Source organism: Oryctolagus cuniculus, chromosome 5 (genome assembly GCF_964237555.1).
Source record: "Oryctolagus cuniculus chromosome 5, mOryCun1.1, whole genome shotgun sequence".
Lineage (NCBI taxonomy): Eukaryota > Metazoa > Chordata > Mammalia > Lagomorpha > Leporidae > Oryctolagus > Oryctolagus cuniculus.
The window spans coordinates 30,061,521-30,085,564 of NC_091436.1; the positions used below are offsets into that span (position 1 = coordinate 30,061,521).

The 24,044-nt window shown below is 45.4% G+C and overlaps 2 protein-coding genes across 12 annotated transcripts in view; both read right to left on the reverse strand.

The window, feature by feature from the left end:
* Positions 1–1,742, reverse strand: part of ECT2L (epithelial cell transforming 2 like) — a 135,867-nt gene extending 134,125 nt beyond the window's left edge. For all 9 annotated transcript variants that reach the window (XM_070073505.1, XM_070073501.1, XM_070073507.1 and 6 more), the window contains exon 1: positions 1,595–1,742. The gene's annotated coding sequence lies outside the window, so the exon portion shown is untranslated. The remainder of the gene's footprint in view (positions 1–1,594) is intronic.
* A 4,957-nt stretch (positions 1,743–6,699) lies between these two features.
* CCDC28A (coiled-coil domain containing 28A) lies at positions 6,700–23,793 on the reverse strand. Of its 3 annotated transcripts, none has more exons than XM_051854286.2 (6): positions 23,488–23,793; positions 20,841–21,040; positions 19,125–19,288; positions 14,176–14,330; positions 9,634–9,656; positions 6,700–7,330 (listed from the first exon to the last, which is right to left on the reverse strand). In XM_051854286.2, exons 2-6 carry the CDS (start codon positions 20,996–20,998, stop codon positions 7,213–7,215), a joined length of 618 nt encoding a protein of 205 aa, XP_051710246.1. In that variant the 5' UTR covers positions 20,999–21,040; positions 23,488–23,793; the 3' UTR covers positions 6,700–7,212. The 3 variants fall into 3 exon arrangements, with proteins under 3 accessions (XP_051710246.1, XP_069929617.1, XP_051710245.1); XM_070073516.1 differs by having other exon boundaries at positions 6,700–7,267; positions 23,488–23,792; XM_051854285.2 differs by lacking the exon at positions 23,488–23,793 and adding an exon at positions 21,179–21,315.
* Positions 23,794–24,044: the final 251 nt, after the last annotated feature.

The following is a 24,044-nucleotide window of genomic DNA, read 5'->3' on the forward strand; positions in this document are numbered from 1 at the left end:
AGGGGAGGGCAGTCTTGCGACACCGAACCCCTCACCTTTGGGGTCTGACACTAACTCCAGGTAGAGAGTGTCACGATGGAGAAGCTATAGGACACCCAGTTGGTGGCCCCTAGAGAACTGGCTGTTGGTGGGGAGAAATCCCCACACATGCGTCGAGTAAATGTGTAAGAGTAGACAGGAAAATGTTTGGACTTTTTCTCAGAACAACCAAAGCCAGGTGACGGGATGAGCCGGCTGGCTGGACAGCTGCTGGTGCACACAGAGAGCTAACTCATCACTGGGATAAACAGAAGAGCCCTGTTGTCAGCCAAGGTGACTTGGGACGCACTGGAAAAACGCAGACTCGTCTGGTCCTGCTGCACTGGAGCAGACAAAGTGGCGATAGAAACTCAAAACCAAACATGGTTCCTTGGCACAGAGGTACACGTGAGTACTTAAGCAATGCGCATGTGTCAGTTGTGCAATGATTCGCTTATTTTATGCCCTAAAATTTAATGCCTTAATTGTGCCTCCCAAGAGGTTGTCTGGTTTCTAAACCCTGCAGAAAACAACTGGAGCACAAGAAAAGTGAGTGAGATGAATGAAAACGCAGAAATGAAAGGACGACTCCAGCCAAGCTGAGTGTCCTCCATTCAGAGCATGTGCAAATATGACTCATTTTGAACACACGCCCATAGATCATTTCTGTTTATTACACCAGGAAACGGGATAGCATGGTTTGGAGGGAATCTGACTCCTGGCTACACAGGTGCCGACAGAAAAATACCATGCCGTACTGGTACTTCCCAACGCTAGCCGTGTTCTCTGGCTTATATTAGTTTAAAGCTTTAAAGTTAGAGCTAGAAGAAGCAAAATGCAACTGCCCTTTCTGAAATTCATTCAGGCAAAGGAGCCCATCATGGCTGCTCTGCAGTTTTCAAGTCCCCAACCCCTCTGAAACCGTTTTCAGCACGTATTCTTTGAGGATTCCAAGGAGCACAATGTCAAGTTCCTGCAGAACAGAATGAGATGGGCTTGACCCGATTGCACAGGAGTACTCAATTCACACACCGGATGGCCGGGGATTCTGTTCTGATATCAAAGGCAAAGCGTAGTTACAGGCACAGCATCCGTATTTTCAAAAAGACCAAGTATTTAAAAGCATCACTGTTTTGCTTATTGTATTCATCAAATCTTACAGCTGTGGCCCATAAGCATGACCTGTAGATTCTTTGTGTGGGTTCTCCACTCCCCCCCCCCCCCACACTCTGGTTCTCACAGGACAGAGGGCGGCGACAGGCGGGAGGACAGAGGGAGCTGGTGTGAGTCAGTTTGGAGTCCCATGAAGATCAGTTTCCCAAAGTGCCCATGAACTTCATTTCTACCCCACAGGAGTGCCCTGGAGGAAGCTGGAGTTTACTGGCCCCAGCCCAAGCCGAACCTGACCCCAAGCGTGCCTTGGCTTGCGTTTCTCCCCAGTTCCTGGGTTAACTACACTTCTGCTAAGAGCCTCCAAGGTTGTGGAGGGAGGGCCCAGGGTCCCGCCTGGCACTGCTGGGGTCTCCGCGAGGCTGCTTGCCGATAAAGGGCGCGGCTAAGAAGCCAAGGGCTTTACCTCCGGGAAGCAGCCGAGAGGCCCGGCACGGGGACAGCTGTCTCCTCCGGGGACCGCGCGGGGAAACGCGAGCGGGAGGAGCTCTGCAGGGCGGCTTGGGGACACCCCCATCTCCATGGGGACCCACAACACCGACCGCAGCAGCCCCGCCCAGCGCTGCGCCCCGGGGGCTCACCTTGGCCGTCCAGGGGCGGGGGCCCGAAGCCGCGCCCCTCGGTCAGGCGCGGGCCTCCGGCCGGCCCCGGCCGCCTGCTGGTCCAGCCCCTAGCTGCCTGCGACGGGGGAGCGCTTCTGGGGTAACCGCATGACCCCCGGAGCCAGGAAGCGCAGGGCAGAGGGCCGGACGCGAGGCTGCGGGACCCCAGGGAGCGAGGACACTTGCTATTAAGCCAGCATTTGGGGTTTCCTTTGGAAGCTATTTACTTTTGGGCGAGTTAATACGGCGCCTTCTTACCCAGAGGGGTGTAGAGGGAAGGGAACTCGGGGCCATCCCGAGAGCGCCGAGTGACGCCTCACAGGGCCGCCAAGTCCTCTGCTGCAAAGGCAGCTGCCCCCACTGCTGCTCTCCCACGGCCAACCCAGTCGTGTGAGAATAGCCAGCGATTTTGATAAGGTCTCATTTATTTGCAAAGGCAGAGAGAGCGAGAGAGCGAGAGCGAGAGCGAGAGCGAGAGATGGAGAGAGCGCTTGCATTCATAGCCCATTCCCCAAATGCCTGCAACAGGCACCGCTGGGGCCGCAGAAGCCAAGAGCCTGTAAATAATCCGAGCTTCCCACGTGAGTGGCAGGCACCTAAGTACCAGAGCCATCATCTGCTGGCTTCCAGAGTGCGCATTAGCAGGAGACTGGAGTGGAAGCTTGGAGCTGGGACTTGAACCAGTCCCTCGGATACAGGATGCAGACAGCACCAACATAACCGCCTTGCCAATCGCCTGCCCCAAGCGAGTAAACCAGAAAACCACTCATCTATTTCCTGTCTTTTATGAATTTTAAAGACATAAAATTTCGATGGGGAAAGTGGGAATTTCTTATTATCATTTTCATCTTTGGCAAATAGTCATCAAAGTTTAATACTTATTGCCAATTTTAGCATTATATAGGAGGCACAAAAAAGCTTATGATGGCCCAAGTGCTTGGGCCCCTGCCATCGCCATGGGAGATCCAGATGTTGTTTTGGGCTCCGGGCTTGGTCTGGCCCAGCACTCTCCTACCCCCTACATACACCACTGTGGCCATTTAGGGTTTGAACCAGCAGATGGTTCTATCTAATTCTGCCTTTCAAATAAATAAATCTTTTTTTAAGAATCCCTTCCGAATTTGTTCTAATGGTTCTAGTCAAAATGCATTTACTATTCACTGTGACGCCTTTAAGGCTTTTTTCAAGTGTAGGCAATAATTCTGGCTGTTCACAATGTATTAATTATAAAAAAAACAATGTGAACAGAATCATCTATTTTTTGTAAATAAACATGTTTTAAAACTCTAGAACTATGAAGGATCTTCAAAAAATTCATGGATAATGTGCACTATGAACAAAACTGCAAGAATTTCAAAACTTTTCTTGCACCAAAAATCTTTTAATTTCATTTTCCACAAACTTTCTGAAGCACCCTTGAATTTACACAAATATGTTAAATTATTTGCTCTGGTGGCAGGGTTTTCTTTCCAGTAATCTAAAATTCAAACTTTTCTACAGTGGCTATGCAACATTTATGTACTAACACATTTTATTCTACTGAAGTTTTATTTTTTATTTTTTTTATTTTTTTTATTTTTTTGACAGGCAGAGTGGACAGTGAGAGAGAGAGACAGAGAGAAAGGTCTTCCTTTGCCGTTGGTTCACCCTCCAATGGCCGCCGCGGCCGGCGCGCTGCGGCCGGCGCACCGCGCTGATCCGATGGCAGGAGCCAGGAGTCAGGTGCTTTTCCTGGTCTCCCCATGGGGTGCAGGGCCCAAGCACCTGGGCCATCCTCCACTGCACTCCCTGGCCACAGCAGAGGGCTGGCCTGGAAGAGGGGCAACCGGGACAGAATCCGGCGCCACGACCGGGACTAGAACCCGGTGTGCCGGCGCCGCTAGGCGGAGGATTAGCCTAGTGAGCCGCGGCGCCGGCCCTCTACTGAAGTTTTATTTTAACCCTGGCAACTTATTTTTTTCCTGCTGCCTTTAACATAATGTTTCAAGAGTGTTACAAGACAATTAGGTAAGCTAACATTACATTACCTGTGACCCACATGGAGCCCTTGGACACAAAGGACAAAGGAAACAAGCAAGTGAGAGCAAGGTCACCTGATGCTCTCTGACCAGCACGCAGGAAACAGCTTTTACTTTACTCCATCTCAAGCCCATCCAAGAAAAGCTGTCAAGTAACAGATCTCTCGTCCCTCAACCTCCATGAGAAGTTTCAAATATTGGATCTGATGCTCTGGTGACTAACTTTTTAAAAAAGATTTATTTATTTGAAAGGAAGAGTTAGAGAAGGAGAGGTATAGGGTGAAGGGAGGAGAAAGAGAGAGAGAATGAATCTTCTACCCAAATGGCCACAATGGTGGGGCTGGGATAGGCAAAAACCAGGAACCAGGAGCTTCATCCAGGTATCCCACGTTGGTGCAGGGGCCCAAGGGTTTGGGCCACCTTCTGCTCCTTGCCCAGGTGCATTAACAGCGAGCTGGATCAAAGCGGAGCAGCTGGGACTCAAACCTGCACCCATATGGAATGCTGCGGTGCAGGTAACAGTTTAACTTGCTGTGCCAAAATGCTGGCACTTACTTTATAATTTTTAAAAGGGGTAGTAAGAAGATCAGTTGGGGCAGTTGTTGTGCAGTGGTGAAACTGCCATTTTGCAATGCCAGTATCCCCTTATCATAGCACCCCAGTAAGTCTGTTTCCTATCCAGCTCCCTACTAACGTGTCTGGGAAGCAGAAGATGGCCCAAGTACTTGGGCCCCTCACCCACCTGGGAGACCCGGATAGAATTCCAGGCTCCTTGTTTCAGCCTGGCCCAGCCCTGGCTGTGGCAGTCATTTGGGGAGCGAACCAGAAAATGTAAGATGTGTCTCTGTCCTTGCCTTTCAAAGAAATAAATCAATCTTTAAATTGGGGGAGGGGGGGCAGTTAGATAAACTCAGAATGCCAAAAATGACTAAAACCAGGATTTAAAAATCTCATGGTCAACAGCCTCTTCACCCCTAGTAAGGAGCTTGTTTTCCTGTGGCCTACAAACAAGAAAACAGAGGCATCTTCTACAAATACAGGTGACTGAGCTGTGAACAGATTAGCAAAACGTGGTATCTCCATACAATGGAATATGATTGGGCCATCTTTCTTTCTAAATGAAATACTGACACTTGCAACAGTGTGGCTGAACCTTGCAAACATAATGATAGTTAAAAGAAGCCAGTCACGGCCGGCGCTGCGGCTCACTAGGCTAATCCTCCGCCTTGCAGCGCCAACACACCGGGTTCTAGTCCCGGTCGGGGTGCCAGATTCTGTCCCAGTTGCCCCTCTTCCAGGCCAGCTCTCTGCTGTGGCCAGGGAGTGCAGTGGAGGATGGCCCAAGTGCTAGGGCCCTGCACCCCATGGGAGACCTGGAGAAGCACCTGGCTCCTGGCTTCTGATCAGCGCGGTGCGCCGGCGGCAGCATGCTGGCCTTGGCAGCCATTAGAGGGTGAACCAACGGCAAAGGAAGACCTTTCTCTCTGTTTCTCTCTCTGTCCACTCTGCCTGTCAAAAAAAAAAAAAAAAAAAAAGAGAAGAAGAAGAAAAAGCCAGTCACAAGAGACCACCATATTGAAAGAGTCCATTTGTACAAAATGTCTAGGATATGGGGCCAGCATTGTGGCTCAACAGGTTAAGCCGCTGCCTGTGATGCTGGCATCCCATATGAGCACCAGTTCATGCCTCTGCTGCTCCACTTCCAATCCAGCTCCCTGCTAATACACTTGGCAAAGCAGCTGAACATGGCCCAAGTGCTTGGGCCCCTGCCACCCACACAGGAGACCCAGATGGAGTTCTGGGCTCCTGGCTTCTGCTTGCTGACCCCAGCCATTGCAGCCATCTGGGGATGGAAGGCCTCTGTCTCCCCCTTTAACTCTGCCTTTCAAATAAATAAATAAATAAATCTTTATAAACAATAAATAAAATGTCTAGAATAGAAAATTCATAAAGACAGGAAGGAAATTGATAGTTGTCAAGGGCTGAGGAGTTTGGGGGATGAGGAAGGACTGCCCATGTGATTTTGGGTGATGATGACAATGTTCTAGAATTAGATGATGGTAGTGGGCCCCCAACTTGATGAATCTACTAAAACACTGTAAAGGGGTAGATTTTATGACATATGAGTTGTTATTTCAATAAAGCTGTTTTTAAAGGCAATGACCCAGGCACAGAAAGGCAAGCATCACTTACTCTCACCCATAATATGTGGAGGCTAGAAAAGCTGGTTTCACAGAAGGGGTCATCAGGGGGTGGAAAGTGTGGAGGAGAGGATGGAAGGACAGCGGCTGGAAAACAGGATCCAAAACACACGTGGGAGGACTAAGTGTTAGTGTTCTACAGCATGGAGGAGGGGCTACAGTTTACATGTTTTACAGAGAACTAGACAGAGAGGTGTTTGAAGGTTCCCAACACAGAGAAATCACTTTAACTGGATCATTGTGTGTGTGTGTGTGTGTGTGTGTGTATATATAATCTGTAGAATTTCAAAAGTTTTTTAATTTTAAAAGCTTATGAAGCTAACATCTGCGGCACACCACTGATGTCAGCCATTTTGCTAAACATCAATATGCGCTTTTCCATTATACCCCAGAAAACCACTACCGACTGGTTATGAACCTAATTTTCTAGATTAAAAATAAAAAATTCTACTTGAATAAATGTATTATCACAAAGTTAATGGGCAGAACAGAGGCCAAAATCAAGCAGAAAGTAACTCTGAAGCCCAGCTCTTTCATTACACCAATATTTAAGTGTGCACAAGGTACAGAATTTGCAAGGAAGTTACAGAACCTCAGCTTCTATAAACACACACTTTGCTTTTGAGAACTGAGCCCTTGTGGTCCCAGAGCGAAGTCATATGTCACTCATCAAAAACAGATGGCAGAGACTAATTTAAAACAATCACTTTATTAAAAATAGCAAATCTCACAAATACTTATTCAACATTTTGTAGTCACTGGCCTTTGGAGAACACCCCAGCGTGTGTACCGATTGTCAGACGTAAACTGAAATGGGCTGCAGCAGGAAGCCTGGGCACCATCCACTGAGGTTCAACAACGGGCAGGCTGGGCGAGCTCAGGAAGGTTAGATCCTTCAGCCCTAGCAAGAACACTCAGCACGAGGCGATTCAAGTATAACCCATAAGGCAACAATAGAAGCACAGCAGCACAACCTTGGCATCACATTTCCTGATCAAGCCTTGAACAAGGCCTAGGCCTCCAGTTAAGGTGAATGATAGTGAGTCGAGTTTACTAAAAGCAGGATGTGAGAACAATCATTGCACGTGCACATTAATTACTTTAATTCGTTGTTGCGGAAGATGATTCTGCTACTGGGTTCAGCTGCAAAAGTAAAGACCGCTGCTTCTCTTCGAATCACGAGAAAGCAAACCGCACTTCACTTTAGCTGGTAGAAGCATTTGGAACATCTTGTGCATCTGCCAAGTGGAGTTTCTGTCTGAATTCATCAGTTAAGAAGATCTTCATTCCATAATGTACTTTCAAATTTTTGCAAATTACACTCAGGAGGAAGAGGTATTTGAAAAAAGAAATATGGTTAAAGGAAAATCTCCTGTGTTATTACTGGCACACTAGATGTGGTAAAAACAATTTTTTAAGATATTTAATTATAGTATGTTTAGAACAAGAGTAAAAGGGAGAGACAGAGCCAGAGAGCACCAGCTCCCATCTGCTGGTTCACTCCCCAAATGCCAGCAACGGCTGAAGCTAGGCTAGATCAAAGCCAGGAGCCAGGAACTCAAATCAGCTCTCCCACGGTGGGAGGCAAGGGCCCAAACCTCCCAGGGTCTGCAACGGCAAAAAGCTGGTGTCAAGAGCCAGAGCTGTGAATGAAACCCAAGCACTGTGATGTGGGATGCAGGCAACTTAACCGGTAGGCTAAACACCCACTCCAGACTCTTTTTAACACCGCATTAAGACTATATTCCCGCCGGCGCCACAGCTCAATAGGCTAATCCTCCGCCTGCAGCGCTGGCACCCCGGGTTCTAGTCTCAGTCGGGGCGGCAGATTCTGTCCTGGTTGCCCCTCTTCCAGTCCAGCTCTCTGCTGTGGCCTGGGAGTGCAGTGGAGGATGGCCCAAGTCCTTGGGCCCTATACCTGCATGGGAGACCAGAAGCACCTGGCTCCTGGCTTCAGGTTGGTGCAGCTCCAGCCTTTGCAGCCAATTGGGGAGTGAACCAACAGATGGAAGATCTCTCATCTCTCTCTCTGCCTCTCCTTGCTCTGTGTAACTCTGACCTTCAAATAAATAAATAAATCTTTTAAAAAAAGAGATTGCATGCTGATGTCCAGGCTCAGTGGCAGAAAGTACCATGACTGATTAGCAATGTCTAATTGCTTGTCATGGCCAATGTCATAGTCAGTGAAGGGATTTTTAAATATTCTTGCAAATAAAGTGACACTGGCAGTGATGACAGGGAGGACAATCAGGAGAGAAAAGCTTATGTACAAAGAGAACATTTATTACAGATGAGGAAACAAGGATTGCCAGACCTTGCTCAAGATTAGACAGCTGCTTACCAAGCATCCCAGAGTCTTGGCTTTTGTATCGCACCCCGCTGCCTTGTTTATGGAGGAGAAAGTCCATCACAAGTGGAACTGGACAAGGTGGTGAAACATGTAAATGTTTAACAAAAACTCAGGGAAGAGGACAGAAGATACTTAGGTGTCATACGTGTAGGAAGAATATAAAGCAAATAAGGAATAGAATGAAAAGAATAAAGAACCAAGAACTACTCTAAGAAAAGCTCCTTGATTAATTCAAATCTTAACCCTTACTTAAGCCTTTCTTGATATCAACTTCTGATATTAATCTCTCCCCACAGTTTATTAGGCTTCTCAAAACCTTATTTTCTTCACTGCAAAATGAGGAGTATAACACCAACTACCTCCAAGGGTAGGCTCAAATGCAGCAATGTGCACATCCACCTCATCACTATGCTTGTTGTCATGTACACAAACACATGATGAAGAGATCATAAGTAACCACTCTAAACTGGAATGTCAAAATCTGAATATTCTACATGTGCCTTGGTTATTTTCTTTAAGCTAATCCTATAATACACTTTGTACACTAAGTTATAAAAGTGTCATTTCACCAGCCAGGTAAACATCCACTGAAGGCTGCATTTTAGTGATATCTAATTTTCAACTTTCTGTCCCTAAAATATCCCATGACATGACATTAAATTATAGTATATTTTTTCTGGATTCCCAACTCTCAGTCTCAGAATCTAAGAAAAAAAACATTAAATGTGCTTTAAAAACTCAAAACCAATACAAAGCAAAGGAGAACAAACCATAAGTAAAGCTTCAGCATACAAAACAATGAGAAAATTCCATTTGGAAACCAAAGGGTAAGAGAGTTGGCCCCAGTAAATAGTACAGCATGTCTTTGTTCACACTATCTAAAGAATACGTTTTCCAGGAGCTGGCGCTGTGGCACAGATTAAGCATCCCATATGGGCACCAGTTCGAATCCCAGCTGTTCCACTTCCAATCCAGTTCCCTGCTGATGGCCTGGGAAAGCAGTAAAGGATGGCCCAAGTGCTTGGGCTCCTGCACCCCTGTGGGAGACCCAGAAGAAGCTCCTGGCTCCTGGCTTCAGATCAGCCCAGCTCTAGCCATTACAGCCATTTGGAGAGCGAACCAGTGGATGGAAGACCTCTCTGTCTCTCCCTCTGTCTGAAACTCTGCCTCTCAAGTAAATAAATAAACTAAAAAAAAAAAAGAATACACCTTCCTAAAATATGAGATTATTTATCAGAAATTATAACTTACAGTTCACAGTAGGCAAAGGATACATGGAAGAATTCAATTCTTCTAACTGTTAACACAAAGAAACAAATTTAAACTTTATTTTATAAGATAAACACAAATACATAATTGTTAATTGTATGTTTTTAAACATATTTAGAAAATAATATTCTTCGGTATTTAATAATATTAAAGAAAAGCTTTTAAATAATTTCCAAGCTTAGAAGTTCTTCATTGGAAATAATTATGATGCTGTTTTAGCAGTTATGAAACAACAACATGGGAATGATAAGCAAATCATAAAAATGGAAATTTTAAAGATATTCCTCAAAACATAATCATAATAATTCCTAATTACAGTTTTAAAAAGAAAAATAATTGCCATTCCAATTATTGAAATATTTATAACCTTTACCGCTTATAAACATATTTCACATCATTTGTTTTTCAGTACGAAATAGCATTTATCCCCCCTTACCTTAGTATGTTTGGGCTACTGTCACAAAACACCAAAAACTGTTGACTTACAAGCAATAGGAATCTGTTACAGTTATGGAGGCTGGGAAATCCAATGTGCCAGCAGATTTGGTGTCCTGGCATTCTGTTCATAGGATGCTGCCTTTCCCTCCTCCCCCAGATTTACTTATTACACAGTGACAGAAAGAGAGAGACAGAGACAGAGAGAGAAAGAGAGAGATCTTCCATTTGCTGGTTCATTTCCCAAATGGCTGCAGCAGCTAGGGTTGGGCCAGGCTCCATCAGAGTCTCCCACATGGGTGGGAGGAATTCAAGTACTTGAGCCACACCCCTTTGCTTCCCAGGCCCAGGATCAGAAGTGCAGTGGGCAGGACTTGAACCAGCACTCCCATAAGGGATACTGGAATGCAGGTGTTGTGGTTTAACCCACTGTGTCACAGTCACAACAGCCCACTCCTCAGTCTCCCTGTGTGTTTGCATGATAGAATAAAGGGTCTTTCAATCCTCTCTTTTTAATATTTATTTATTTATTTATTTATTATTTATTTGAGAGACAATTACAAAGAAGGAGAGCCAGAGAGAGAGAGAGAGAGATCTTACATCCACCAGTTCACTACCCAAATGGCCACAATGGCTGATCCAGGCCCAAACCAGGAGCCCAGAACTCAATCTGGGCCTCCCCTATGGGTGCCAGAGACCCAAATACTTGCTTCCTAGGGTGCACCTTGATAGTAAGCTAGGAGAGGAGCTAGGACTTGAACCCAGGGACTCTGATAAGGGAGTACACACTAGGCCAAATGCTACATCCTTGGGCCTCTTTTACAGGGGCACTAATCTCACTCTTTACATCACCACTGGGGTGAGGGTTTTAACATAGGGCTTCTAGGAAGGCACATTCAGACTGCTGCAGCCCTACTTTATAGAAGGAAAAATCCAAGTCAGGGAAATGTTAACTGAATTGCTCAGTATTACCCAGTTATTAACCAAATGCAACCTCTGGACTCAACAAAAGCTTTCTGATGTCAAAATCAGTGTTCTTTCACCCTACCACACGCTCCCAAATTACAGCAGGTGAAGCTTATATCTGTTAAGAGGAATAAAATATAAAACACGAACTGCTAAAAGGAAACACCTGCAAGACTAAACAAGACAGACTTGAAAGAAAAAGAGCATAGCTTTGACATTTAAAAGCACGAATAGGGACCAGCAGGCTGAGCCACCGTTTGCAGCACCAGAATCCATATAGGTAGTGGTTTGAGTCCTAGCTACTCTACTTACAATCCAGCTCCCTGCTAATGCCACTGGGAAGGCAGCAGAAGATGGCTCAAGTTCTTGGGCCCCTGCACCCTTCGGGGAGACCCAGATGAAGCTCCTGGCTTCAGCCTGGCCCAGTGCTGGCCATTGCAGGCATTTGATTAGTGAACCCCAAATGGATGACCATCTGTCTCTCTAACTCTGCCTCTCAAATAAATAAATAAATAAATAAATCTATTTTTTTTTTTTTTGACAGGCAGAGTGGACAGTGAGAGAGAGAGAGAGAGAGAGAAAGGTCTTCCTTTGCCGTTGGTTCACACTGTAATGGCTGCTGCGGCCGGCGTGCTGTGGCTGGCACATCGCGCTGATCCGAAGGCAGGAGCCAGGTGCTTCTCCTGGTCTCCCATGGGGTGCAGGGCCCAAGCACGTGGGCCATCCTCCACTGCACTCCCGGGCCATAGCAGAGAGCTGGCCTGGAAGAGGGGCAACCGGGACAGAATCCGGGGCCCTGACTGGGACTAGAACCCGGTGTGCCGGCGCCACAAGGCAGAGGATTAGCCTATTGAGCTGCGGCACCGGCCAAATCTATCTTTTTTAAAAAATAAAATAAAAAGGAGTGGCACTGTGGTACAGTGGGTGAAACTGCTACCTGCAGTGCCAGCATCCCATATGGGTGCCGGTTCAGGTCCCAGCTGCTCCTCTTCCTATCCAGCTCTCTGCTATGGCCTGGGAAGGCAGTGGAGGATGGCCTGAGTGCTCGGGCCCTTGCACCCGTGTGAGAGACCTGGAGGAAACTCCTGGCTCCTGGCTTTGGATGGGCCCAGCTCCAGCCATTGCAGCCATTTGGAGAGTGAACCAGCAGATGGAAGACCTTTCTGTCTGTCTCTCCCTCTCTTTGTCTATAACTCTGCCTCTCAAATAAATAAATAGACAAACAAATCTTAAAAAAAATAAATAAAATAAGGACAATTTCTTCTGTCACATTTACTTATTCACAAGATAGGGAAAAGCAATAGAGATTAGCCCTTTTTTGTCATGAGTGAACATGGAATGTAAACTAAAGTGTGCTGAATTCAATTTTTACTTATTTTTGTTTCATAAAGGATTTAAAGAGGAAAATTTAACCATTCTCAGTAAAAATGTGCACACACGGCTTTAGGAGCTGAACGTTTCAGTCCTCATCCCTAGCTTCTGAGAACTTGAGCGTATCTGGAGACAGGGCCTCCGAGGAGGTCCAGAGGGTGGGTCCTAACACAATGTGACCAGCATCGTGACCACTGTGCATCTGGGAGAATGCCCCCAGAGGGGGGGGGCAGTGCGAATGCGAATGTGGAAGATGGCCACCCATGAGGAAGGAGGGACGATCCTGCTGGCACCCCGATCTGTGCCTGTTAGCCTCCAAAGGCTGAGAATGTAAATCGCTGTTGTGGAAGCCCCCGGGTCAGGAGTACTTGCTTATGGAGCCCCTGGCTGACAAATACCTATCACAAAGCACCAAGAACCATCAACACTAAACACCATCTACAGGAAAAGCGAGTACCCACCACCTGAGTAAGGACTTCACACTATACATGTAGTATCCATAACAGTTGTACATGTATCTATACATACATTATGTATAGAAGCAGATAGGTCCCTTTCAGATTTGCCAATATTCCTGGAATACGAGTTTGGATGTAAATACATTAATTTCCTTGGAATACATTTCTTTACAGAAAAAGTACAAGGGGTCAGCACTATGCCGTAGTGGGTAAAGCTGCTGCCTGCAGTGCGGGCATCCATATGGGCACCAGTTCAAGTCCCAGCTGCTCCACTTTTGATCCAGCTCCCTGCTAAGTCCTGGGAAAGCAATAGAAGACGGTCCAAATCCCGCATGAGACCCAAAAGAAGCTCCTGGCTCCTGGCTCCTGGCTTCGGATCAGCCCAGCTCTGGCCACTGCTGTTATTTTGGGAGTGAACCAGTGGATGGGAGACCCCTCCTTCTCTCTCCTTGCCACTGTCTCCCTGTAACTCTGCCTTTCAAATAAATAAATCTTAAAAAAAAAAAAAAGTAGGTGAAACTTGACAACACTGCTTTAAGTCAGAGAATCCACACAGGGCACACCCTGTGCAATTCCATTTATCTGAAATGTCCAGGGTAGGCAAATCTGTAAAGTTGGAAGTAGTTTAGAGGTTTTAGGGGATAAGGAGTTGGAGAACTGAGAGGTTTCTTTCTGGAGTGATGAAAATGCTCTGGAATTAGATAGTGGTCCCTGTACAATACTGAGTGTCGCTCCCCCATCTCACAGAGGAACGACACTGGACCCTGCGTTGTTCTTTTGTCTGCTCGGCCCTTCCCGGGTTTGCTGCTGGTCCTTCCCGGGTTGGCTGCCGTCCCTCCACCTCCGTGGAGGGGCAGGCCCCCCTGCCACTTTCCCCACTTCCGCGGGGGAGCAGCACACCGCCGGCCGGCTCTCTCGGGGGCTACTCAGATGTTCCTCAGGTGTTCCTGGTGCATGTTGTCTCTCTCCTCCTTTATAGTCCTCTTCCACCAATCCCAACTCTGCTACCCACATGCCGAGTACACTGCTCTCCTCCAATCAGGAGCAGGATCAGCTCCTGCAGGTCATCACTCAAGTTGGCGAGAGGCAGCTGCATAGAAGTTGTTTACTCCCTTCTCAGCGCCATATTGTGGGAGAGCAGATGCATAGAATAAGTCTTAATTCCAGTAACTTAGTCTAGTCCGAGTTGCTCCCCACAACTGAGTAAACTAAAAACACTATATTATATACTTTAAAATGATTAAAAAGGTGAATTCTGTTACTTGAATTTTTATGCAATAAAATCCAAAATTGTTTAAAGGAAAAAACGATACTCACATCAGACAGAAGCCTGTCCAGATTGGCATCACTGGCTGTTTTTCTCTTATCCTCAGGAAGTTCCTCTAGCTCCCCATAGAGTTCCAAATTCAAGCGAGCTAATTTCTCCTGCATTCCGCGAACATGTTCCATCTGTTCAATAGAACATTCATTTCCTGGAGAACATCCCAGAACATTAATAAAGATTAGGCCACATCAAACTAACAGCCTGCAGGGAAAACTTAAACTCGAGGTGCTTTCAAAGAAATCTGTTTTCTTTATGACTACATATTTTTTGTATTTAATTACAAATCATATTTTTGACCAAGAAAACAATGGCCAACCGCCAAACTAAGAATTGACTTTGGGCACTAAAGAGAATCCTATAGGGCAGATTTAAAAAAAAAAAAAAGCAAAATGAATCCTTACATAAAAATATATTTTCTTCAAAAATAGGATCACATATAGAAGCAACAGTACCACCTAATCATTTATAACCTCACAACTGTCATTTGAATCGTGTGTTCCAACATTTTATAATAATCTGAAATGAAGATTCCTGGGGTAGGCATTTGGCACAGCAGTTACAGATGCCACTTGGGAGGCCCACACCCCACATCAAAGTGCTTGGGTTCAAGTCCCGGCTCTGCTCCCAATTCTAGTTTCCTGCTGGTGTGCATCCTGGGAAGCAGCAAATGATGGCTTGAGTACTGAGTCCCTGCACCCACATGGGAGACCCCCCTCATACCCCTATGAGTCTCCCCTGCAGTGTTGGGGGCTTCTGAGGAATGAGCCAGCAGAATGAAGATGTCCTTCTGTCTTTCTTGCTGTCTGTCTCTGACTCTGCCCTTCCACATTAAAAAGCATGAATTCAAAAATGAGTGTCTTGTAAGAATGTCAACCATGAATCATTTTGCCAAACAATTATATATTCTTTGAAGAAACAGAAATGAAAATATTTATGAAGTATGAACAATGTTGGGAAACATGAGCAATACAATGTAATGTTTTGCATTATCAACTCAGCACCGCAAGATAATTTAATCACCAAAGGATGGGTCTTACACGACTTACTCACCAGTACCCTCTGGTATCTGCCCAGAGCAACTAACTAATACCTAGATGACATCATACATTCTCATCCGGTTTATGTGCAGCCGTTGCAAACTCTCGATACTATAATTTTGCAGAAAACTTCCTTTCAGCCTAAAAGTTCTACAGGGGAATAACTATAGCTTGGCTAAAGTTGAAGTATATATCCTGAATCACTATGAATTAATGTAAATTAGATTATAAATTAACATGTTCATAAACTAACTTTAATATACTATGTCAAAGACCACTAATATTGAAAGTAATTACAGCTCTCTCAAAATCATCCTCTCTTCATAATAAAGATCACATTTTCTCTATTTTAATGAGGTTTTTCAAAAATTAATAACCTAGAAGGACAAGTGAAAGAAACACTTTGAGACTTGTATATGTGTGTGAGAGAGAGAGAATGTGTGTGTGTGTGGAGAGAGAGAGAGAGAGAGAGAGAGAGAGAAATATATACAGTGAAAGTATAAAGTAGAAATCACAAGGGAAAAAATAAGAAAGTCAAATGATAGATCTAAGTGACCAAAAGGAAAATCAAAAAAAGCTCCAGAGATTAAAAAGGAATCAATGCCCAGCTCTCTGCTCTGGCCTGGGAAAGCAGTAGAAGGCCCAAGTCCTTGGGCCCCTGCACCCACGTGGGAGACCCGGAAGAGGTTCCTGGCTCCTGACTTCAGACTGGCCCAGCTCCAGTCACTGCAGGCATCTGGGGAATGAACCAACAGATGGAAGATCTCTGTCTCCCCCCCCCCCCCCCCGTAACTCAGTATTTCAAATAAATAAATAAATCTAAAAAAAAAAATGAAAATAAAAAATAAAAAGGAATCACTGTAGATGAAATAATAAATAGGAAAAAAAATGTTCCCTGAGATAAAAGATGAGTCAGCAGATATGAAGGGCTTCCTGGTTCCCAGGTAGAGAAAATACAGTCCTAAGCATATCCTGGCAAATGCCTAAAGTTTAAAAGACTAGAGAAAACAAAATATTTTAGGCATCAAAGAAGAAAAACAAAGGGCCTAGTAACAAAGAATTGTCTTGGCAATGGAATTCTCATCTGCAATACTTACCAATAGTAAGCAGTTGAATAACAAACATGGACATAAAGGACTTTAGTGTAAGTATACAAAGTCACCTAAGAGAAGGGGCAGGGGGGTCATCATCGAGGCACAATGTGTTAAGCTAGAGCTTGGGACACCAGTATATTGGGACGCACACCTATATTCCATGTGGGAGTGCCAGTTCCAGCCCAGCTTCTTTGTTTTCAATCGTGCTTGCTGTTAATGCACCGCAGAACACAGTGGAAGATGACACAAGTACCTGGGCTCCTGCCACCCATGTGGACGACCAGGATGGAGTTCCTGGTTCCCAGCTTCAGCCTGGCTGTTACAACCACCAGGGAGTGAACCAATAGATACAGGATTTCTTTCTCTCTTAGTTGTTCTGCCTTTCAAATAAATAAATAAACCTTTCAAACAACAACAAAAGAGTAGCGGCAAGAAGGTGGTTGAGAGAAAGCAAAGAACTGGCTGGCGCCACAGCTCACTAGGCTAATCCTCTGCCTGCGGCGCTGGCACCCCGGGGTTCTAGTCCGGGTTGGGCACCAGATTCTGCCCCAGTTGCTCCTCTTCCAGTCCAGCTCTCTGCTGTGGCCCAGGAAGGCAGTGGAGGATGGCCCAAGTGCTTGGGCCCTGCACCCGCAGCACCTGGCTCCTGGCTTCGGATCAGTGCAGCGCGCTGGCCGTGGCAGCCATTTGGGGAGTGAATCAACGGAAGGAAGACCTTTCTCCCTGTCTCTCTCTCACTGTCTAACTCTACCTGTCAAAAAAAAAAAAAAAAAAAAAAAGGCAAAGAACTGAAAGTAGTCCACAGATTATATCTCCCAGGTGGGAGAGGAGGGAGAAAGGGAAACAGAAGTGAAGATACTGCATTACCAAGACAGGGTACATAAAAGCAGGGGATATAGTAAAACATTTTTGTGAAACTGTAGAAGCCCCAAACCTGGGGCCAATCGCTGACACCAGGGTGGTATAAGAAAGTCTTTGTTTTACAAAGTGAAGAACAAGGAGTACCAGCAGTTAATGCCTGATTCCTAGATTCCTCAAGGGTCAAGATAAAGGAATCTTATAGACTGACATTGGGGTTCAAAGGTGCATATTCAGCTTATGTGCAAGTCTATAGTTGGTCTGTAGTGCTTGGGCCCCTCCTTTGATTGGTCAGCAACAGGCTGCCCACCATGTTCTTTTGAGAACTCTGATAATGCTGAGTGGGCTCCAGTCAGTGTGGGGGCCACTTGCAGGTGGCTGTTACTTTTTGCTCAGAGCTGGAAGTTCATGAAAACACAATGTTCAAGAGAAGGCTGGAAAACAGACGTTACCTGCAGAACAGATAAATGACCTCAAGTCCTGTGATCTGGGACCCTGTAGGGCCAGCTGGCCATAAAGGACTCCTCCATCAATTTAGTGCATCAATCGTAGTAAGAGGTTAACTGCGATCACCCTAGCAGGGCAAAGAAACTTTAAGCTAAGAGAGGCAGACTGACAGACTATTGGAGACTATAGTCTGAGAGTATCTAGTATCTACAACAAAGGCACTGACCAGAGGCTAGATTTCAAAATAATGTGTTTTGGATGTCTTCTTTTCCAATAATAATATAACCTAGACTGGAAATCTAGAAACTATAAAAGACATGTTTGAGTATACAAAAATTAAAAGCTTTTATAAGGTTAACTATATCATAAACAAAGCCCACAGACACAATTAATTTGGTATAAATAAATAATAGAGGTCAAAGGGTTAGTATCTAAAATATACAAAGGTCTCTTAGCATTTGACAACGATAACGAAAGCATAAGTAACTAAGGAGGAAACTGGAACAAGATCCTTAAGAGCAATCCAACTGCTTACCAAACACATGGATGCTCAACTCAACAGAAATAAAAGAATCTCACTTTATACCAAGAAACCGGCAAAAATTAACACCGGTAATACCTATTTTTTGTGCAAATTCAGAGTAAAGAATTCTTTCATAAGTTGCTAAATCAAAGGAGAAGTGTAGTCATTTGGGAGAAGATAATCTGGATACTTCTACAAAAACTGAATTAAAGGGGTGGAGGCTGTGGCACAGCGGGTTAAGCTGCTGCTTGGGACTCCTGCATCCCATATCAGAGCGCCTGCGATTGAGTCTCATCTCTGCTTGTGATCCAGCTTCCTGCTAATGCACCTAGGAGGTAGCAGATCGTGGCTCAAGCACTTAGGTTCCTGTCACCCATAAGGGAGATCCTGGCTCCTGGCTTTAGCCCCAGCCCTGGCTATTGCAGGCATTTGCAATAGCAGATGGAAGATCTCCCTCTCTCTCTCTCTCTCTCTCTCTCTCTCTGTCACTTTGCCTTTCAAATAAATAAATAAACAAAACCTTTTAAAGTAAAAAGTGCTACAGTTATTTTTTAAATTAAAGTTACACACGTGCTCTGACTCAGCAATCTCATGGGAATCCATTCCAAAGACATAAAAGCATCAGTACAGAATGTATGTGAGTTGCTCGCTGCACCATTTCAACAGGGAAAGGGTTAAATACACTAGAGTATATTCACAATTCAGAATACCATGTGTAGCCATTAAAAAAAGGATGAATCAGAGCCATGCCAGACAATCTGGAGAGACTTCCATCAGATATTGTTTAATAGAGGAAAGCGAAACGCAGAAAAGTATGAAAGGTACCATTTGCAAAAAGTAACAAAAATAAAAATCTCTGTGTATCTGCGTGTGTGCGTGTGCGTGTGCGCGCGCGTGTGTGTGTGTGTGAGAGAGAGAGAGAGAGAGAGAGAGAGAGAGAGAGAGATTACATAGAAAAACAACAAGATCCATCCATCACTTACCGAATGCTTGGAGTTTCCCTGAGTGGAAGTCATTCAAAAGGCTCAGGAGGCCTCTCTCCATCTCCTGCACGTCTGAGACGTCTGTGAGGAAGGAGTGCTGAATCGGGGCTGACTGAGCAGCTTTCCCTTCTCCACCCTGAGGTTTGGCCTTTTCTTTCATCACTCTGCAAAGACGATGCAATGAGCTTTGATTACACTTTTTCAAGCTACCCTAGGCTAAGCTTGTGCTTCCAGTTTTTAGTGAATTAGATGGAATTTCCCTTATAAACAAGAAACCAGAGTAAATTCAATATAAATAAAAACCAGTAACTTCAAGCCAGAAGCCAAAAGAACAGATTATTTAAAAAAACTAAAACAAATGTATAAATGTAACTACTAAGGTACACAAAAAGCATGATTAACAATACAGGTATAAGTTGCTGGTTGTGTCCTGGTGGCTCCACCTCCAATCCAGCTCCCTGCTAAGGAAAAAACAACAGAAGATGGTCCAAGTGTTTCAGCACCTGCCGCCCACATGGGAGACCCGGATGAAGCTCCTGGCTCCTGGCTTCAGCCTGGCCCAGCCCTGGCCATCGCAGTCATCTGGGGAGGGAACCAGTGGATGGGAGGAAGATTAATCGATCTCTCTCTCTCTAACTCTTTCCAATAAATACATCTTCAAAAACAAAACTACCATGTATATACATACACCATGTTAATTCTTTGGACTGCAAAAAAAACTGAAAAGAGAATTGGTAAGTTTTTTACTATCCTGTCTCATTATTTCATTTCTCACTAAAACATATTACACCTTTCTACTTTAAACTTGATCCTATTTGTTCCTTGAACTGTTAGTGGTTCAACAGGTTGTTAGGGGATGCCCCATTTTGAAGCTGATGTTATGCCAGAAGTGCCCAGACCAACGAGAAAGTAAGACATTCAAATTCATAACTGCCATATGTTGGAGTGCTGAAAACCTTTATCTTCAACTCTTCAGCTAGTGCAATCAAAAACTCCCACTGATCATACCCATAAAATAATCTCTCCAGTTCTCCTCTCTGCACTGCTCCCATTCTAGCTCTGACAGGACTCAACAAATTCTCAATCCATATCTCTGCCTCTGTGTGTGGTCTCTGGTCCTCCTCTCCTCCCCACAGGGAAGCCACGCCCATTTCCAAAAGTTAAAATCAGGTCATATAATTTACTTAATCCCAGCCCTTTGGTAGCTTTGCACTGCTCACTGGATAAAACTGAGTAGCCTTAACAAACCCTGTTTTCCCTTGTCTATGCTCTAACCACTCTGAATCTCTAGCTGCCTAGAAATCCAGTCTCTCATCTGTTCACAGGCTAACTCCCTGCCTACATTAACATCCTTCCATTTAGGATCTTCTCTGCCAGGCTTTCTCCCACACATCCTTCAAATCCCAGTGCAAACACTATTTCCTCAGGAAAGCCTTTTTGGCACCTCTGGACTAAATCAGCTCTTATTACCCATGTCTGGCAAACACGTGGCTCTCAACACATCAGTGATGGCGATGTGCACACTGCAGTAAGATGGCACCTCAGAAATGCTGTGGAATGGGGTCACAGTGGCAGCACAGCAGGTAGAGCCGCCACCTGTGATACCAGCAACCCACATGTGCATCAGTTCGTGTCCCAGCAGCTCCACCTCCCTGCTAACGAGCCTGGGAAAGCTGTGAAGATTCCACTACAAAAACGTGAAAGAAATGAATTCACCTTTTTAACTTTGGTCGCTGTGACGTTGACTGTGTTGCAGGATTGGAAAACCCCGTGCTTTTACTAACTGGAATGGCATTTTTTTTGGCATTAGTAACCTGAGTAGAGTGGGCACTAAAAGACTTAGGACTCCTCCTCTTCACTTTCCGCTCTTCCATGGTTTTAAGTTCCTTACTGCACCAAGGCCAGCTTCTCAAGACCTAAATAAGGAAACACAGAAGTGACACATGTATCTATGCTGTGCAAAAATGAAAGATTCAAAAGACCCGTATCACAGGCTAGAAGACAGTCAAGAACTGCAGAGGTCAGTAGAGAAAATCAGACTGAGTCCAACCTACTATGTACACAGAAGCCCTTAGCAAAATTGTCCAGTAGGCAATTTTTCTTTTCTTGGTCTTATCATTTTTTTTTACTTGCTCAGCCTTACAAACACTTGCTGACACTCTCCCACAAGCCAGGCACTACTGTGGGTAGTAGGGAAACAGCACTGAACAAGGCACAGTACCTGCCTTCAAAAAGGCCCCATTATTACACAAACAATAAGCAAATCATCCACATAACATCCCCAGCCTGACTCAGGTTTAAGGGGCCATTACCTTTCCCTCCCAACATGAATTCTCATGAAGAACTAGAATTCAACAAGATTCAAAGAGATACATAGCTGCATGGGCATCAGCATTTCAGACAGAAGCCTTATTCAAATATCAAGCAGAAACTCAGTTTCTGCCAAGGGGTGATACAATTCTAGTGCCACGATGAAGTGAAGGTCTATGTTGCTTGTCCATTTTGAATTTACTTTCCTCTACCTATTTCTACATTATCTGTTAGGTTTTGCCCATATCAAAAAGTTAATACTATTACCTTTTTTTTTTTAAAAAGATTATTTATTTGAAAGGCAGAGTTAGAGAGAGAGAGAGGAGAGGCAGGGAAAGAGAAGTCTTCCATTCGCTGGTTCACTTCCCAGAGGGCCTTAACAACCAGAGCTGTGCCAATCTGAAGCCAGGAGCCAGGAGCTTCCTCCAGGTCTCCCATGCAGGTGCAGGGGCCCAAGGACTTGGGTCATCTTCTACTGCTTTCCCAGGCCATAGCAGAGAGCTGGATCAGAACTGGAGCAGCCGGGACTCGAACCAGTGCCCATATGGGATGCCAGCACTGCAGGTGGTGACTTTACCTGCTACACCACAGGACCAGCCCCAACACCATTACCTTTTGGTGGCTCTTCCATGGGGTGTACATGAAAGTCCTATTTATCCCTATACCTTCCCTTTACTTTATGTGTTAATTACCTTTATTTTTCTAATATCTATATATCTGAAATGATAATTTCCCTTCTTTTTTATTTGTACACAATGTGGACATTTTTCTTAATTCCATTCTTTTGGGGCCAGCGTTAAGCCTCCACTTGTCAAGAGTGCTGGTTTGAGTACTGGCTGCTTTGCTTCTGATCCAGTTTCCTGCTGGTGCCCCAGGAAAGCAGCCGCAGACAGGCCAAGTGCTTGGGCCCCTGTCATCCACATAGGAAGCCAGGATAAATTTCTTGGATCCTGGCTTCAGCCTGGCCCAGCCCTGGCTGTTGCAGTCATTTGGGTGAGTGAACCAGTATATGGAAGACATCTCTATCTACAACTCTGCCTCTCAAATAAATATTTTTTTAAATTCCATTCTTTCATGAATCATAAGATGATAAAGGCATATAGTTATTTGCCTCATCAGAATGTAAATGTCCTGAGAAACACTGGGCTTTTTTTTCTGCATGTTGTGTCAAATTTAATCATGCTATGATCAATCAAAAAGATTCAAACCTATTACTGACACTTCTAAAATATGAGTATTTTAATGAAAATAAATGTTTTGCTATTGTCTGAATTCAGTGCCACTGTTAACAGTATTTCAACCACGGAGCTGGGGTGACTTGGGCTGACTCTAGACTATCACAGGAGCTACCAAACCGCCAAAGAAGAAATGAACGGCTTTCTGGGAAGGGATCCAATGCCACCTCTAACCCCAGGGAGCAACTGTAAATCCACTGAAACCTGGCTTTGGAACGTTCCTTCAGTTAGTGTTACCAGCAACAATGCAGTCATTTTGGAGTTGCATCAGCATGCAACAGAATTAAATGGGCCTTTAAGAGACGACTCAATAGAGACCATGGGGTATCAGTTCTTTAAAGAGGCAAGGATCTGCACAAATTTATGATATACACAAGCACAATGGCCTCCGACTTTTAAAACGCCAGTGCGCATTATGTGACACCAGAAAATAAAAATAAAATATCTAAGAAGTAAAGCACCGCGAATAAAGCGATAGTGATCCAAACTAAGATGTTCAAAGGGGCCGAGACTCGAGATTTGCCTGTCCCGGTAAGGTAACACCTGCCACTGGCGCACCGAAATCCTTGTATACGCGGCGGCCAGGAACGTTCTAGAGAAGATATAAACTGCTCACAGCTGTCTTCTGATACACTGGTTTTGAGGGCCAGGTGCTGCTGCAGGCTCACTGGGGGTCCCAATCGTCTCCACCTCATTCTTGCTCCCCAATCTTGCGAAGCCGTGACCCTTCACCACCCAGGTCCAGCAGTGACCAGAGTGGGTGGTGGGACGAGACTAAAGGGGGATACTGCAGGGGTTCTTTTGCTTCTACTACATACCCGAAGAAGAAGGGGATCCGGGTCCCTTCCCCCAATCTGCAAAGATGCGGTAGCCTTTGAAGCCACCGCCGAAACCACATCTACAGCCGGAGTCACATCCCCGTACCCGCGCCTCCGCAGTGCCCTTTGTTTACGGAAGTGACGTAAGGGGCGGAGTCTGCGGGCGCGCCGCGGGAGCCCCGCCTCTTCCTGCCCCTCCGCCGTCCCTCGTGTCCCTGCTGTCGGCACCGCATTGCTTGTCTCCTGCCGTGCCGTCAGCTGTAATTGTGGAGGCCGCGGAAAGCAGGACTCGTGGGCGGGAGTTTCATCTCAGGCTCTGTAACTCAGAAGCAGGGAACTAAAGGGTGGCGGTAAAGGTAGGAACGGGAAACGTAGCTTCCCTTCCGGAAGCTGCCCCGCCCCTCTGCGTCCGCCCCCCACGCACTACAATTCCCAGCATGCTCTTCGAGAAAGCCTGGAGGCGGAACCACACCGTCTCCTTAGCAACTCTTCCTTGCTGTTCCATCAGTGCTCGGACTTTTCGACGCTCAACCAGTTTTGGCCGTTTAGGCAACCTG